This window comes from Petromyzon marinus, chromosome 8 (genome assembly GCF_048934315.1).
Source record: "Petromyzon marinus isolate PM22_M1 ecotype Great Lakes invasive population chromosome 8, UKy_Petmar_22M1.pri1.0, whole genome shotgun sequence".
Taxonomy (NCBI): domain Eukaryota; kingdom Metazoa; phylum Chordata; class Hyperoartia; order Petromyzontiformes; family Petromyzontidae; genus Petromyzon; species Petromyzon marinus.
This window is the reverse complement of record NC_133674.1, coordinates 11,198,364-11,216,761: the sequence shown is the minus strand read 5'-3', so window position 1 is coordinate 11,216,761 and position 18,398 is coordinate 11,198,364. Positions and strand designations below refer to the sequence as shown.

Genomic DNA, 18,398 nt, shown 5'->3' with positions numbered 1-18,398 from the left:
TTGGAGAAAGTTCATCTTTAATGCACGCACACATACAACTCTGTCTCTTACCCACCCAAAGTGTTTATTCAGGAACAAAATCTCTCTAAAGCAGTCTCCCCTCAATATCAAGAAAAACACATTCACATGGTTCTCACTCATTCTCTGTTAATGCCACAGACGCCTGAAATCCATTCCTTCAAAAACGTCCTCGGTTACTCGCTAGTCAAATCACAATTCGATGCTGAGCTGTCGATTCTTTACGATAATTTCACATGCAAATGCCTTTTGCATCGTATATCCGTGTCTGTTTACATGTTAGTACAGTGATCACCTTACATTTAAATTTTGATTTAAAGCTTTCGTGACTGCAGGGATTCATATTCTTGGTTCTTTCGGTAAAGCCACGTAGAAGGGAAACAATAAAATAATAAAAATCTAAAACAATAAAATTCTCACGACGTTTCCACTGCAACACAAGCAATCTTCATCAGGTGTGAAAACCACAGCAAGAAAATTTGAAAAAAGTGGCGGTTATTTTTAACGTTAGCACCACGGAGAGCGATTTGACAGTATGTTCAGATGGACAAGTCCATCTATGTTCGGAAAAGAGGAGGGGGGAGACGAAAAATAATGGATGCGGTCTGAAGGCCACCTTAAGGGTGATCAATCAATTAAGACCCGAAATGGTTTATCAAATCCTTCCAATGATTGCCAAGCCAGAATCCATCTTCTCGGTTGAAACTGTCTCTGTGTTTGTATATGTGGATAGCCTCATGAACGAATCTCTCATGGTAGCCAGATGGCTTGCAAATAACCTCTGTCTTGGAGAAGTCAATGTCACGTGAGCCTACTGAATTATAACAGTGATCTGCCATGGCCGAGGTGTTGGTCCTACCGTGTTTTAGGTCTGCTTTGTGTTCACGAATGCGGTCCGAGACGTGTCGTTTGGTTTCTCCAATGTAACTACTACCACAGAGGCAACTTAGTTTGTAGACGCCAGGGTACTGTATGTCCGGAATCACATCTTTTACTGATGGAACCAGATCACGGATTTTATGTGATGTGTTGAATCGGACCTGGATTTTGTGTTTATTCAATATTTTGGAGATATTTTTTGTGATCCCCGCAATGTAGGGTAAAGTGATGGTTTTGAAAGGATCCTCAAGAGGGTCCTTCTTCATGATTGGAGTGATAGCTTTGCGGATTGTGCAGTCGGAGTAACCATTAGCCTTACGAGCTTGGTGTACGTGCTTGAGTTCACTGGCTATGTGTTCCTGGTCGGATATGCATTTGGCTCTATGGTGCAGAGTCTTGATGAGGGAATTCTTCTGGGATGGATGGTGGTGGGAATCCGGTTTCAGGTAAGCATCCGTATGGGTAGCTTTCCTGTAGACAGAGTGGCTCATTGAACCATCACATCTCTTTTGTATTAGGACATCCAAAAAAAGGTAGCTTGCCATCTTTTTCGACTTCCATGGTAAATCTGATGGCTGGGTGTATGGAATTGATGTGGTCGAGGAATTGGTCTAGAGCAGGCCGGCCATGTGGCCAGATGACAAAAGTGTCATCCACGTACCTCTTCCATAAGGTTGGGCGCAGAGTGGCAGTCTGGATGGTGTCAGTCTCAAATTTCTCCATGAAAATGTTGGCTACAACCGGAGATAGGGGGAGCCCATTGGGGTGCCCTCAGTTTGTTTGTAGAAAGTTACATTCTAAGTGAAGTATGTATTGGTTAAGCAGTGTCTCACCAGGGGGGGTACATCAGTATGCAGTCCTTGATGAACCAAGTCTTCAATGATATATCAAAACTATATCAAAACTGACAAGCAGGTCGTCTGGGGACAGGGAAATACTCTTGATTGTCGATACCAGGTGAGTAGAATTTTGTACCGCAGAAGTGGTTTTTTCCAGTGAAAGGCCGCAGGATTTCAGACAGAAAACGAGCCAGTTTGTAGGTGGGGGAGTTGATAGTAGAGACTATGGGATGAAGGGGTGTATCTACTTTATGTATTTTTGGTAAGCCCTATAATCTTGGTGGCCTGGCAGCAGTTTACAAACAGTTTTCGTTGAAACCTCCTGCTGCCAGGCCACCAAGATTATACGGCTTACCAAAAATATATAAAGTAGATACACCCCTTCGTCCCATAGTCTCTACTATCAACTCCCCCACCTACAAACTGGCTCGTTTTCTGTCTGAAATCCTGCGGCCTTTCACTGGAAAAACCACTTCTGCGGTACAAAATTCTACTCACCTGGTATCGACAATCAAGGGTATTTCCCTGTCCCCAGACGACCTTCTTGTCAGTTTTGATGTAGTTTCCTTATTCACCAAAGTTCCTGTACCTGACACCATCGCAATCATTGAAGACTTGGTTCATCAAGGACTGCATACTGATGTACCCCCCTGGTGAGATACTGCTTAACCAATACATACTTCACTTGGAATGGAACTTTCTACAAACAAACTGAGGGCACCCCAATGGGCTCCCCCCTATCTCCGGTTGTAGCCAACATTTTCATGGAGAAATTTGAGACTGACACCATCCAGACAGCCACTCTGCGCCCAACCTTATGGAAGAGGTACGTGGATGACACTTTTGTCATCTGGCCACATGACCGGCCTGCTCTAGACCAATTCCTCGACCACATCAATTTCATACACCCAGCCATCAGATTTACCATGGAAGTCGAAAAAGATGGCAAGCTACCTTTTTTTGGATGTCCTAATAAAAAAGAGACGTGATGGTTCAATGAGCCACTCTGTCTACAGGAAAGCTACCCATACGGATGCTTACCTGAAACCGGATTCCCACCATCCATCCCAGAAGAATTCCCTCATCAAGACTCTGCACCATAGAGCCCAATGCATATCCGACCAGGAACACATAACCAGTGAAATCAAGCACGTACACCAAGCTCGTAAAGCTAATGGTTACTCTGACTACACAATCCGCAAAGCTATCACTCCAATCATGAAGAAGGACCCTCTTGAGGATCCTTTCAAAACCATCACTTTACCCTACATTGCGGGGATTACAAAAAATATCTCCAAAATATTGAATAAACACAAGATCCAGGTCCGATTCAACACATTACATAAAATCCGTGATCTGGTTCCGTCTGTAAAATATGTGATTCCGGACATACAGTACCCTGGCGTCTACAAACTAAGTTGCCTCTGTGGTAGTAGTTACATTGGAGAAACCAAACGACATGTCTCAGGCCGCATTCGTGAACACAAAGCAGACCTAAAACACGATAGGACCAACACCTCGGCCTTGGCAGATCACTGTTATAATTCAGTAGGCTCACATGACATTGACTTCTCCAAGACAGAGGTTCTTTGCAAGCCATCTGGCTACCATGAGAGATTCGTTCATGAGGCTATCCACATATACAAACACAGAGACAATTTCAACCGAGAAGATGGATTCTGGCTTAGCAATCATTGGAAGGATTTGATAAACCATTTCGGGTCTTAATTGATTGATCACGCTTAAGGTGGCTTTCAGACCGCATCCATTATTTTTCGTCTCCCCCCTCCTCTTTTCCGAATATAGATGGACTCGTCCATCTGAACAAACTGTCAAATCGCTCTCCGTGGTGCTAACGTTAAAAATAACCGTCACTTTTTCAAAATTTCTTACTGTGGTTTTCACACCTGATGACGATTGCTTGTGTTGCAGTGGAAACGTCGTGAGAATTTTATTGTTTTATATTTTTATTATTTTTTTCTTTCCCTTCTACGTGACTTCACCTTACATTTGTTTGATATTCATGTAACTTAATTAATTTGTCATTGTAGTGCGATTAGTCTTGGGATAATATCAGTGTCAGATTATCCTATTAGCAAAAGTAGCATATGCTACGGGCCCCACACTTTCAAGGGCCACACGCTAAATGCTTTCAAGCTATCAATTCCAGTTCAGTAATTCTGCACTTGCTCTATTACTATAGTACTATACTGCCATCAACTTTTATGAACGACTGAGTGTTTAAGGTTAGCGATTTGTCATATTATCTGGCTGTATAGCAAATGAAAAAATACCATTACTTTACTATGCAAGTAAAAAATGTGTGTTTTGATATTTGCTTTTTTTTTATTTAGGGCCCCTTTATAACATATGCGTACAGGCCCCGCACTAGCTTAATCCGGCACTGGATTATATGCCTGAACCAACGTGCACTGCAGGAAGCTTATTTATTCGGCACTTATTTTACGTGTGTGCAGCGTTTTCGATGTCCAACGTGACTCGATTGTTTCCGTTTTGATGTTTGCTTCATTGCTGTTTGTTTTGCCTTTGCCATTTTGGTGATTCGGGTCACTGTTACCAATGAAGCTGTCCCAGTCTCTTGAATTCTCAACTGGATGAACACATCAACTTTGAAACTTTACCCTTGATAATTATTCACAATGGCATTTTATGAGTCCATTTCTGGCAAGAACAATTGTGTAATCGCTTCCCTCATTTCCTTTACATTCACTTGCAAAGTGGGTAATATCCAATACGTGAACTAGACTGCAGAAACATATACCGGCAATATTTTGCATGCTTCGGTTAACATCAATAAATTAAGAGATGTGGATAATTGAAGTGTCCATGGGCTACAAATAATGGAATTTATTGCATTAGATGAATCAGCCAATGCACCAATAAATTATCTGTTCCTAAAAAAATACAGGGATTCCAGGTTTCTATTGCAGGATATTACAATCAGTGTCGATGGATTCTAACCTGGCTACAATCAGTAAGCAAAACATCTCGAGCTTTTCCGTTCGTTGCCTTGCATTGCTTTGACAGCAGATGAACAAAGAGTGCTACAGCAGAGGACAGTTTTTTTGTGGAAATCCATGTCTACAATTGACTTTATCTTCCATTCTGCCTGATATAAAAATATGAATTCTGTACCAGTTGTAAGCATAGCACACTGTGGAAAGTCAGCCTGACAAAGACAAATCAGTGGAAGATCATGTAGCCATATTGATTTTCTACACCTGCACGCTAAGGTTTTAACCTTATCGTCCAGGTGTATTAGAGGCAGCTCTAATAGGTGTGAGATTGGGGTTGGCCTATTGTGCAACGTCTATCAAGATCAAATGGTATATTGCAATGTAGTGCAGTGTAGGGTTGTGCAGATTTGGTATCGTTGTGAAGGAAATTAAATTCCTGGAAGCAAAAAGCAGCAGCCCTCTGTAGCAATGGCAGAAGGGTCAGCCCCCTCTTGAAATCTTACAGGCAAGTCCAAAAATCCATAATACAGGTTTTTTTGGGTTAGATCCCCACTAATGTGGCTGTCGCCTGATGAAGCTAGTTGTAATTACTGGCGAAACATCATACTCAGATTGTAAATGTTGTGGCTTTGCTCTCCAACACACTGGAGTGCTGTACTCATAACAAATTGGCATGTTCTGTTTACGTGACAAACTTTACTAATTGGCTGTGTCAGGTGATGGCGGGTTTGACGACATAGTTATATATATATAGTTACGCGATCTAACCCTAAAAAACCTCTATCATGGATATTGGTCGCGAAAGCCTACGTCTTAAAGTCCAAAAACGTCGATGCAGTATTTACAAACCAGCAGCAGTTTTTCACGTACATGGAGGATGAGAGCAATAGCAAATCAAACCTCTCCTCATTTGGTGAGGGTTTAACATTTGCACCTATGATGGTACCCAGTCCTTCTACAAGGCAATCACCGTTGCCTTCCAGCAAAGTGGCACTAAGCGTGTTGTCTCCGAAGAGACCCCTTGCCAAGATTTAAATTTGCAACCGTCTGATTGTGAATTTCACAATCAACCACGTAAGACGACCTCTAGCACCCCGGCTGGATACATGTGCACGTATATACAGTATGATCGAATGCACACAAATATGTTACACAGGTAGAATTAGGAGAGGCTGAATGAAATGTATCATTTTAAAATTAAACTTCAATGAATATGCCATCACTTGTGTACATTCATTGAAAGATTCAAATATATATTAAAAATATTTTTTTTGCTTGAAGCTAAACCCATTCATGTTAATGCATAGGTTTGTAACTGTATACATTACCACTGTGTGCGTGTTCTGCTGTAGCAAAGAGGCTCGGATGTAGTATTTTGCTACATGTCCTGGTTTTCCCAGGATCATTTTGTTTTTTTTTTGTGGAAGCTGTCCTGGGAAATCTTAGAATCTTCCCATGACATTAAAAGTCACGATTAGTATCACTTGTGTAATAATACACCACTAAACACGACACATGTACATGCATTTTCTCCCCTATTCTGGTGTTGTGCGATATTCTACGTCATGCCTCAGGTGACAATCCTATGCTGGATGCCTCGGTTACAATCCAGAGTTTCCTCTTGCGTTCCATTACCAGCAGGTGGTTGAAACAATGGCTTAATTTATCCATTTACTTGCCACTACCCCCCAGGAGTACAGGTTCAGTGCTGTATGCCACTTGGTGAGTGACTCATGGCTAGATGAAGTGTCGTACATGTCAGAACAAATAAAATCAAAATAAAATCTCAAACAAATGTTGTGAAGTGATCACGTCCATTGGTTGTCCTGAAGAGTGGTACAAGCTCCACTTTTCTGCAGTGGGTGCAACTCTCTCCGTAGAACAATTATGGTTGATTTCCTGCAATGTAGTACTTATTTAATTGGCTCCTGGGGGATTATAGGCTGAGTCAACCGTCAAGCGGCAGTCAAACTCATGACCTTCAGATTTCTAATTGTGAGTTAAGAATTCTTGCCACTCAGTGAGATTTAAATCTTCGTATAGTCGCAGCTAAAATCTAACTCTTATCGATCCACATTCATGACATGAATCCAGGATATCCAATTTTCTGCATCCAAGCTTTGAAACCCAATGCTAAAGAAAATGGTCTGCCGTTCTGAGGGCTTTACATGCAAGCGTAATTCGGAAAATAATTTACGTTATGCCTAGATATGAATTGTATGGTCCGCATCCAGTGGCGGATTCAACGGGGGCCATTGGGGGCACCTCCTCCCCCCCCCCCCCCACTTTCAGACCCCAAAATTGTAAATGTATTGATATTTTATTATTCTTGGTGATCAATATATTTATTGATAAAACCGATACTTTTCTATGAAGGGAATAATTAATCATGTTAATAAAATCATATTACCAGAGATTTTCTTTTAAATGTATTCCTTACGGCACTAAACATCAATTTGGGTACCCCCGCCCCCCCCCAGAAAGTTGCTAGATCCGCCTCTCTCAATATCATAGATACAGTAGTCTTAAGCTATCGACACTCTCTACCATCTACAACAGCGTACTCAGCATTGCATTCTAAGCAATGCTGGAACTGGAGGATTTTGAGTCTGCAATCCTAAGTTATGCTAAGTGACTGTGTTTTGAATGTGGATGAAGAATCGCTGCTCAGCCAAGCAGTGGATGAAATGTCTTGGGGAAAAGCCTAAAAGGAATTGTGCTGTTGCTGTGCCAATCTGCGTGTCGGGCCGTGCGGTGTGAGCTGGTCCCGCGAGTCATTACCCACCTTGTGTCATCCCCACCTGCAACGGAGCCACTAAGGATCAGAGTGGGCACCATGTTATCCTGTTCTGTAAGCTTGCAAAATGTGTGTGTGTGTGCTGTTGCGTGCTGCCCTGACAGCTCAGCAGTGCGTTTTTGCTATGCGGAATTGCTGTGGCCATGCAGCGTGGCATCAAAAACCCTCGTCTCTTTTTAGTAAAGTCTATGACTTCGTTGAGGCTTCGAGCCAATTATTTTGCAAACCAGGTTTCTCTCTTGTACAGCTGATAATCGACATTATTTATGATTTTCACTTACATACAACTGCAGAAAAAATATTTTTTTTCTTATTCTACTCAATATTCAGCATTAGACCCACCCAGTTATTTTCCCTGGAAATATAGAATTTTCAACATTGGCTCAGGCTTGTAAATGATGAATAGCACTACCGCCGTGGTCATTTGATGAGATAACACCTAATTTTGAAGCTGTTCCTTATCTGTTGTTGCGCCTGCCATCTGAAAAGACATTCCATTTCCTGTGTAAACACTGTATTGTATATCTAGATGAAAACTTTTTTTCAACTTACAGGCCAACTTCAATATACGTGGATTCATCAGCCAAAATTATTGACTCATGCAGAGTAGTTTAATAGACATTACATAAGTGTATTATTATTTTAAAAATATATATCTATATATAACAAGCAATATTATCTCGATGTTACGATTTTCCTCGGACCAAATTGTCAGATTCTATTGTAAATACGGAATTTAGAATTTTCGATAGACTGTTAAAAATAGCGGAGAAATTATAGATAGAAACATTTTTTTTATTTCGAAGCCTTCATGTCTCCTCCCGATCTCAATACACGTTCAATGATTTTTTTTCCGCTTGCCATCAAACAAAGATGGTCACTGCATCTAAAGTCCTCCAGAACATTCTTCCTTCCGATATTAGGAAGCCACTCCCGAGCAATGCACTTTTACATCTAGATTGAAAACTCGTTTCCCTTAGAACTGCTTTTTTTGTGTTTCGCTTGTTGTATGCATATATATACATGATACTCTCCTCTGTAAAATACAGAGCCATCGCTTGCACAATATTCAATCACCTGTTCCTAATAAAGAGTGACATTACAAATCAGTGGGGTATCTATATTTGGATCTCCCTCTGCTACGAACAGAAATGACAGAAATGGCAAGCAATGTTGTTACCTCAGCCCTCTTCTCTGGATTATTACTCGCAAAGAATGTGATGCAATTAGACAATTTGTCAGTTATTACCCCACTGGATATCGCTCTGTTTGTGCTCAGTGGTGTATAAACAAACACGGCGCACTGTATGCGCAAATGTTTGTTTGCGGCTCGCAAATGTGCAAGGGGACATTTGTCTGCTGGGAGAGACAGTGTCCAGTCGGTGCATGGAGAAGTGGTGGGGCATTAACAGCCACAGGGTCTCTCCCACAGGGAAAACCTCGCAGAGCCACACACACAGCCTTGGCTACAACACATCGACAATAACACCAACGCACGGCCGCCGCTAATCTGCTGCACACTGTAGCTATCGCACGCAAAGTATGTATACTTTACAGATATAAACGCAAAGTCCACCTTTTCCCCACCGGTTACTTATACTTAACCCGTTATGCATTTCAATGTGCATTTCAAATGTTCATTCGACATATATTAAAATGCTTCAAAATAAGAAATTCACTTAATTTATATATATTCTCTGATGTGACCCCTCAATCCCACTTACAAACGCACCTGACCCTTGGTGTTTGGAAGGTATTCAGTAAATCATGCACTTATAGGCAATATTAACTGAAAATTATCATTGCGAATTGCATATTTGCTTATGGAAAATCGTACAAAGGTTTCCCATAAATGCATTCATAAATAACTAAATAAACCAATGTTGACTTACAGGTGAGCTTACATTAAACAAAGCACTTATTCCATTCCAGTTGATTAAAATAATGCCTCTGGTTGTGCTCATCACACATATAATGAAATGTACATAAACTAAAGCATCCGTTTCATGCAAATGTCTCAATGATAAATATATATTCTCGAGGTCATTTTACCGTCAAAAGTCAACCACTCGGACCATTGTGTTAAGATTTCAACTTATATTTGTACGTGAGATAAAAGGCAAGCTCACATCGCCATTTACCTTAAAGCTTAAAGTACGCTCTCAGAATGAACACTGTACTCATACTTGCAAGTGTCGTCACGCAATAGTTTGCATTGCAAGATAATCTCAATAAATCAGCAAAATAACAGTGCTGGAAGGCATCTGTCCAAGTAAATGTCTGCCCCAACAGACATCTCGCCTTTGCTAAGGTGAAGTGAAAGTCACGTGGCACCATCAAAAGCTGAAAGGTGCCCCAGTCGTGGTTGTATTTGTTTAATTTAAGCCAAGGATAAAATTACCATTTCTTTATTTATTTTGCTGTATATAATTGGTATGTGTTCTGTGAGGCAACGTCATGCCCAGTTTGACGAAAGCCGAAAGTGAGCCAGCAGATTGTTTTTTTTTTATACCCAGCGCTGGTTGAAGCCAACGGTAGATTTGTTTCATGCTCAAACAAGCGATGGGTCATCTTAATCGTTGACCTTGAGCTAGCTGTGAAAATTTTGCATTTTCATGGCAGGGACCGTTTATTTCCCACAAAGTGGTACTTCGTTTATTACCCAGAGGGAAGGCAAAATGAGTTAGTGATCATAGAAGAATGAAATTCAACTCACATACTTCTGATTGTGAGTTGAGTAGTCTACCCACAGCTTCGAAGCACCCAGATTGACAAAGGTTTGCCTGGGTATAGTATTGACAGATGGCTTTTATATGTGTGTTGATGCAGAACATTTTATTTGTCTTTGTACGTCCCTAAGTGAATGCACAATGCTGTATTTTCATTTCAAGGGAGAACAGGTGGCTTAGCTTACTGGGGCTCTCCACTCACTGCTTTGTGTTTTTGGCACGGAAATAAAATCCTTCATTGAAAGCACTTGCTGTACACACAAGATGGAACACAGGCATAAGCCCATACAAGGCACATATATTAACATATAATAGGGCCAATGGGTGCCTACAGGAGGTGATGCAGCAAACAGGTCCCTGGATAGATGTTTGAATGCCTGTATAGATTTTTAGTCTTTCCACCAAATTATATTTAAGGGTTTTCTCCCAAAAGTTTAATTTTTGTTCAGTAAAAAAAAATATCAAAATAATTTGCTAACACATCCTGGCATGACCCACCTTAAGCAAGGTTCTGAGACTCATTGGTACTTCCATGGGTAAACAAAATCTACACACTAATGCTTAACCAACCACACACTACCACGCACCGAGCTCTGAAATGATTACACGAACATGCGAGCATTGAAATGCCGTACATGGTGATCATGCTTCCAAGTGGGTTTAATGCCACACATCTACGTGCAATTACACGCTCTCTCAACAGCAGTGAGAATGTGCAATATATACTAGTGAGAGCTTTATAATGACTTTTTCCCTCCTCTGCTTCCCCCAGGCATATAAACTGGGGGTCAATGCCCCCTTTCTCCAATGCCCTTCAGCCACTACACCTATGCTCCCTGCCTTAAGCGGTTATACAGCGGTAATCATTATTTTATGTTCAGGTTTAATTCTCACAGAACCCACATTGCGTGCAGCATGAACGTGCATCAGTCGCCAGAATGATCTCCTGAGTAAACTGATATATGATGTATAATGATATACAAAAGCACTAAACTGGCGGCATGAAATTAATAATGGGTGCTACAAAACGTGTGTAATAGGCAGCAATTATACGTGTTAATGGCTAATTGCGGCATTGTTACATGTTCATACCTATTGTGTGCGTGTATGTACACACAAGCACGCCTATATTGTGGCAAGTTTACCTGCAAATCAGGCGGCATACAAAGGTTTGGTGAACAGTTCTTGCTTGTATGAAACGCTATTGCGAGGAATCAAATTGCACCATATATTGTAAAGAGGGCATTTTAATGACTCTAAGATAACCTTTGTTGGCGTCGGTCATAGACTATATGAGACACATTTTCTACAAGAAAACAGCAACTTTGAGTTAAGTGTAAATAGCTGTATATATGTTTGTGTGGTTACAACTCCTTCATGGTACGATTGCCCGGATAAGAATCGTGATACGAAATTCCCCTTCGGCCAAACTGCTACACGGCAATGACTGACAGATGATGAATGTGTCATGGTGGCACCGTAATGAGTTTAAATTCTGGTCGGTGTTGACTCGGGACCATTATTGTCCCTCTGTGGTCAGTGACGTGAGCAGCACCTCATGAGGTTGGACCATGCAATGTCTATCACACAGACCGACTGGTCCCAGCCCGCGAAGCATGGATAGGAGCACCGACGGAGATGAGCACTATTCACTGCTTAATTGAGCAGGGCAGCACTTTTACTTAATACTGGTTATAATGTCACGATAAGCAGAACCTCTTCTCAAGATTTGCCTATTTTTTTCCTGTAACCGACAATGTTGGCGAGATGTTAACCACTTCGCCTGGTATACGTGAGGTCGTGGGATCGATCCCAACCCTGATGCTTGGATATTTGGAGTTTGCATGTTCTCCCCATGGCCGCGTGGAGTTTTCTCCGGTCCTCCGGTTTTTATCTCCACACTTAGAAGCATGCGTTTAGAGAATTTGGCTGCTTTAAATTTTTACATGATAAGCCACTTCGGTAAGCTACCATTTGTAGCCAGGTCGCTTCTGCAAAAGAGCTATATAGCTCAGTGGACCTTGCCTGGTAAAATAAGAAACCAGTTTATAGTTTATTACCAATAAAAAAAAATCAACACGTTTATGAATAACACTGCCTTGAAATGAAAAGTAAATAATAGGCAAAGTTTCAGACAATTGCCCTTCTTTATAGTACACATACAGAGGCCAGAGAGATGAAATAGATGAGTAGTAGACTGCACTTTACAACATGGGGCTTGGTGATCATTACATGTGAAACATGTGTTAAGTTTTTTTGTTATTTTTGCACCACTGCCAATGCAGTATCCCCAAATAATTTGTGTAATTATTACTCGGATGCTATAATGTAGTATGAACAGTCTTTGTATGAATGATTATTCGTTGCAGTCATACAGCTGCACGTACAATATTTACAGTATTTTTGGATAACACATAGTTCAACTATATCTATAATATACAGCCCGGATTCAACATTCCGCAAACAACTTCATTATCATTTTAATTAAGGGATTAAATTGACAGCCAAGCAATGCTGAAAAGCACTTCCAGGCATTCAAACAGCTCAGGGGCAAAGCTTCAAGTATGGCAGGGCACAGTTGTTCGCGCAGATTTACAGCTCTAATTAGCAAGGAGAAGAAGAATACAACAGTCCCCATACGCAGTCTGTTATTTATTGTTAAACTGACACATGCATCAGATGAAGTTATTCTTGCAGTCATTAAAGGGCATTTTTTTAACCTGACCTGGCTTTGTTGCTCGGCTGGAAAAAGTCAGATGATGGTTGTTTGGTATTTACGCTTTGTCTGAATCGAATTCATAAATGCCTCTCAGAAGTCTGCATTTTAGCACGTTGTTACCAGAGTTTAAAGTCAATTGTATTGGCAGTAGATGCAAGTGCTCAACACATTCACACACTGTAAATGTATAAACCGAATTAGTAAATTCATATTTTGTTTTGTATTTGTTTGAATTAAAGTATCCCTATGATATTTTGAGTGTTGGCTGGTGATCATCTCTGTTGTCAGAAAGAAGCCAGTGGTGGAAATTACATTGAGCAACGGCAGGTTTTGTATGAAAAAGGAAAGACACACGGACTTCCAACCATGCAATGATCATGAGCTGGCACTCATTTCACCAGTTGCAGGGGAAAGACGATTCGAGTTTATTGACACGGACTAGACATTCAAACCACGGGTAGGGTGACTCCTCTTATCTTACTTTTAAATTATATAACGTCATGCATATCAGAGTACATTGCACACCTAAATGTTATATAGCATTCCACATAGATATGCACATATATTTATTGTCAAACTATGTACAACGTATAATGTACAAATGAAAACGTGCATTATGAAACATTTGTTTTGGCCAATGCTCATTTTTATGAAACTGTGCAGCACCTAACCGTGACCATGAGATATGCCACTGTTTTGGACGGCATTATTCAACACACACTTGTATTACTTTCGAGATGTTAATTGCGTCAAAACACACGATACAGGGTTGAAACAACAAGAGATGTGGGATTTCCCTTCTGAGGTCTGGGGCAATCGATCACAAGCACTCGAAAAAACAAAGCAGAGAAGGGGAAAAAAAGCACAAGTGAAGACCAGCCTAAAGGAAGACTTTAAACTGGCACAGAGGAACTAAAGGCGATGTTCTGCTGCCACATAATCCTTACTAAAATAATGTCAGTGATTTCACCAGACAAAATAATGCACATCAAACTCCTGAGATTTGTAATTCTTTTTCCTCCTGAGGTTCGAAATAACGGAATCTGTTGTCTAAATTCAAGGTAGAATGGTGAGTGTGGAAATATAGGCAGTGGCAAGGTATGAAACAATACTAATTCTAAACTGTGACTATGGTATTACTGTAGCTTTAACCTACACAGCAACTTTTAGAATTGTAATGCAAGCGTGAAATACAATGGCATCACAACACACACACACCACGCATGTGTGTGCATACATTGAGCCTTGGAGACTTTTAGGGATACATAGTGTGCTAACCAGACTACTCACACATGTGTAGCGCTGGCTTCTAATGGGTACTAACACTGCTTGCACTGACAGTTGCACGAGAAGACAAAGGTCCCCCGTATAGCCTTCAACAGACTGTTGGGGCAAGTGCGGTCAGCAAGAAGCACGGCACACGAGGAGGTTGGTGGCCAACACTCTGCACGACCGCCTTTGTCTCGCCAGTGCTGATTTTTTATCACACCGCACCAAGTACTCCACACGTGCTTGTTATACCTTTGACATGAACATTAACTTTGAAAATGTCGTTCAACACGTGTAATTAAATGACAGTGAGATGAAATAACAGATGCCCTTTATTTATCCCAGCAAGGCTAATTAGTGATCATGCACGCGTATTCATTCATTAGCACTCGCATACACGTAATGACACCATCAACCTACACTCAAACTTTTTTAGAATTAGAATTGTGCAAAATATGTAATTTCATCTTTCACTCTCAACTCACAACGCGTGCGCACCAACACTTAGCATTCACCAGAACTACAACTTTTTTTAAATCATGTACAAATCCCAATGAGAAGCCACACGTGCACGTGAACACATACACACACATGTCCATAGAGTAACCTCACTCACACTTGCATGTGAACACACACACATGTTCATGGAGTAACCTCACTCACACTTGCACGTGAACACACACACGCGCGTACATGCAGTAACCTCACTCACACTTGCACGTGAACACATACACACACACACACATGTTCATAGAGTAACCTCACTCACACTTGCACGTGAACACACACACACGCGCGTACATGCAGTAACCTCACTCACACTTGCACGAACGTGACACCGAAACTTTTCGAACATCACGAAATGACCGCAACGGACGCATTCATTCATTTGCACATTCATCTGTGCGAACCAGTGCGCGTGTTTACCTGCAGCTTGGACGATGTGGCTGGCACACAGTGAGCACACCACCAGTACCAGCAGCAGCAGCCGCCGCCGCACGGAGCAATGTAGACACCTGCCCGCAACACCGTCACAGCACCGAGTCCGAAGGTGAGCCATCACTACAGCGGCGCTCAGAGCAACCACATTCCTCTTCCCTCTGAGCTCTCTCCTCCTCAATGTCCCCCGTCTTATTTATCTGCGTCTCTGTTCCCTGCGTAGCTTAGGCTCCGTGCGGCTTGGTTGGACACCAACCTCGCAGCAGTGTGCGACCGCAACTGGCAGCCTCAACGCTGAACGTACGGTCGGATGCATCTAACATTTGTTACAACGATTTTATTGATGCAGACAGCAATGATGACTGTGGTCAATTAACGTATTGACGATGATGATGGTGGTGGTGGTTTGGTGGTCGTTGAATGATATTTGACTCGAATGATAATGATACTTTCAGGTTTTGAGGATATAAAGAGAAGCCACGCCCGTTAAAACAAATGTCTATTTATTTTGTTTAAAGCCCACGCCATCTGATGCTGCTTTTGCTGCTGTTGCCACCATCAGTTGGCACTAAGCGAGCACCAGCTGCCTTGCATGCCCTCCGTGTCTGCCTCTCTCGTCCGTGCGACTTTTTTTTCTTTCCGGCCACTGTCAACACAAGGGGTCAAGAAAGAAGCGGACCCGACGCCCGGCACGCACGCCGCCCGGCACGCGTGCCGAGAGTGAGGAGCGCAGCGAAAGCGAAGTATAAACGATAATGCCAGAGAGCGAGAGAGGGTGGCGCGCGCGCGCGTGCGTGCGTGCGCGCGTGCGTGTGTGCGTTCGCTTGCGCGCTCGGCTCCATGCACTGCTCCAGTGGAAAAGCACAAAACCAGGAGAGCTACACTCCTGCGGAGCCGGATTGCTATCATTGCTGTGCAGCTGTGAGCATTAATTTACAACACTGTATATATCGGAGGAGGAGGAGGGGGGGGGTAAAAAAAACTGAGCAAGAGGGCGTGATGAGAGGGAGGGCATTCTTTGTCAATGCATTTATTTCCCTAACCATTTAATGATAGTGATAGTTTTACTGCAATAAGGGAGTTATTATTATTTTCGGTGTAGTTATTTATTTCGATGTTTGCACGCCTGTTTAATTGCCGTTCGCTTTAATCCATGCATTGCGGTGCCGTTCTTAGGCTCGTGCTTCCATCTGCAGGGCATTTCTTTCCCGCAGCCCGGCTCCCGAGTCGCGTTCAGTGAACAGCATCAAATATAGAGCGGCATCAAAATCCAAAAGCTGAATCGGCTTAATACAATTTTTTTTTGTTTGAACGGCCATTTGTGAGCCAGAATTAAAGAGGTTAATTACATGTGAATAGCAGGATTATTGGACTGGACTCAGAAAGAAATCAATATCCAGCCCTCAACTATATAATTTGTAGTAAAATGATACCTTAAATCTTGACTATTTCAGCAATATAAAGACAAGTTACCCATGGAAAGCTACTCCTGTTACAACTACATAATGCATATTTAATGTGTTTCCATTAACTGGCTTACCTATCCATCATTTACGCCTTCTGATTTCCGTAGATTGATTTTGACATTTCCATGATACAATTTTGCAGTGCCAAAGTATTATTTTGTTTTGTTTTCAATGTGAACGAGCTCAATGAAAAGGTGACCAGGTACACACATTCCCAGGGCAACATGAGCTTTGGGCCACGCAGTCTGTTCATAAGCAACACTTAACAGTGCTAAAAGGGTGAGTAGCATAAGGGCACAAGGCAAAAGTCAACCATTAATACACACTTTAACATGGATATATTGATTTTACTTCATATTAATTTACCAATGTCATCATATGCTATGTACGTTAGCCTGAAATGCAATTATCTTCTCGTTACATAATTGCTTCATTGATCCCTGGAATAAACGTTGCTACCAAATTATATTCCTCTTTCACCCCTTACCCTTTTGCAGGGTGGAGGCGTGAATTACGCCAGACACTGATTGACGACTCAAAATGAAAACGGGACCTTTTGAGCTGTCTGCAGTAATATGTTATTCAATTCTGGCAATGCTAAGCAGCTCACCCTCTCTGAACTTTTGTTCTCCTCAAACAGCATTCTGATCAATGGAGTCGGTACAATAACCTGTGAACTTGACAAAACAAAAACAAATGATGGACATCCCAAAGATCAGATAAATTATTTTCTCTTTAAAAAAAAAAACATTAAATCAGAACAACTGTTCTTTTAATACGTAACTTAGGATTGTAGTTGAAAATAATTGTCAATGTGCTTCACTTAAATTACAAACGTATTGATGATAAAAACCTTCTAAATACACAATACGTTTCTCTACATACACCTTCCAAATAAATGCTACATATGTATATATTAATAAATTAGTGATTTTTTTTGTATAGACATGAAGGTCTCTATTGCAAAATACTCAAAGATATCTAACTATCTCTGCTCAGACTAATGTGGGAAAGTTTTCATCTCTATTAATGGTCCTGAGCCAGTGGTAAAACTCCACATTCCTACGATGTGGGCCATTCTCTCTCCATTACACAACCACGTTGACTTTCCTCACAGTGGTAATTATTTAATTGAGCCCAAAACACGATGGGCATATGTAAATATCATATTGTTATCAAGAATTGTCCATGTACAGCCCCTTTGTAAATCCACTGCTGGACGAAGAGCTACTGATGCCGTGGGGGTTAATAGACAATACTTCATCATGCCGGGTCCAATTTGGGTTGGTGAAGATGTGGAGCATATATGCTGTAGCATATATAATATAGAACAATTGATTTTGCTGGACTGCCCTCTATTGACAATGTAATCAAGGCGTTTGGGTTATTTAAAAACAATTTCGAAACAGAAACCATTAACAATTCCTATCAAATATGTATCAGTTTGGAAAGCTTTGAAGATATTTATGATATATAGGGCAAAGATCTGCATGCTGTAAGAAGGGATAATGAATGTAACATAGAGCAATGGAATAATGCATTCTCATACATATTCAGGAGGTAATGTAATCAGATGTGATGTCAAGGAGCAGTGTAGAAAATGCACATCATGTTGTTGATTATAAATGAGTGTGCAAGGTGTTATCTCCGCATCCTCCATTGACACACGTGACGGTGGTCGTAATGTCCACGGGTGACAGACGCAAGCCGAGCGAGAGTGCAACCTGTGCGAGTGGCGGTGCAACGGGGCAACCTCTCCCACCCC

General features: G+C 41.5%; 1 protein-coding gene across 3 annotated transcripts in view; it reads right to left on the bottom strand.

Moving 5' to 3' along the window:
- LOC116940228 (netrin receptor UNC5C) overlaps positions 1-16,012 on the bottom strand; it is a 159,813-nt gene extending 143,801 nt beyond the window's left edge. For 2 of the 3 annotated variants that reach the window (XM_032949714.2, XM_032949713.2), the window contains exon 1: positions 15,156-16,012. In XM_032949714.2, coding sequence (XP_032805605.2) covers positions 15,156-15,288 — 133 coding nt within the window. In that variant the 5' untranslated portion in view covers positions 15,289-16,012. The remainder of the gene's footprint in view (positions 1-15,155) is intronic. The other variant, XM_032949711.2, reaches the window with a different exon arrangement.
- Positions 16,013-18,398: the final 2,386 nt, after the last annotated feature.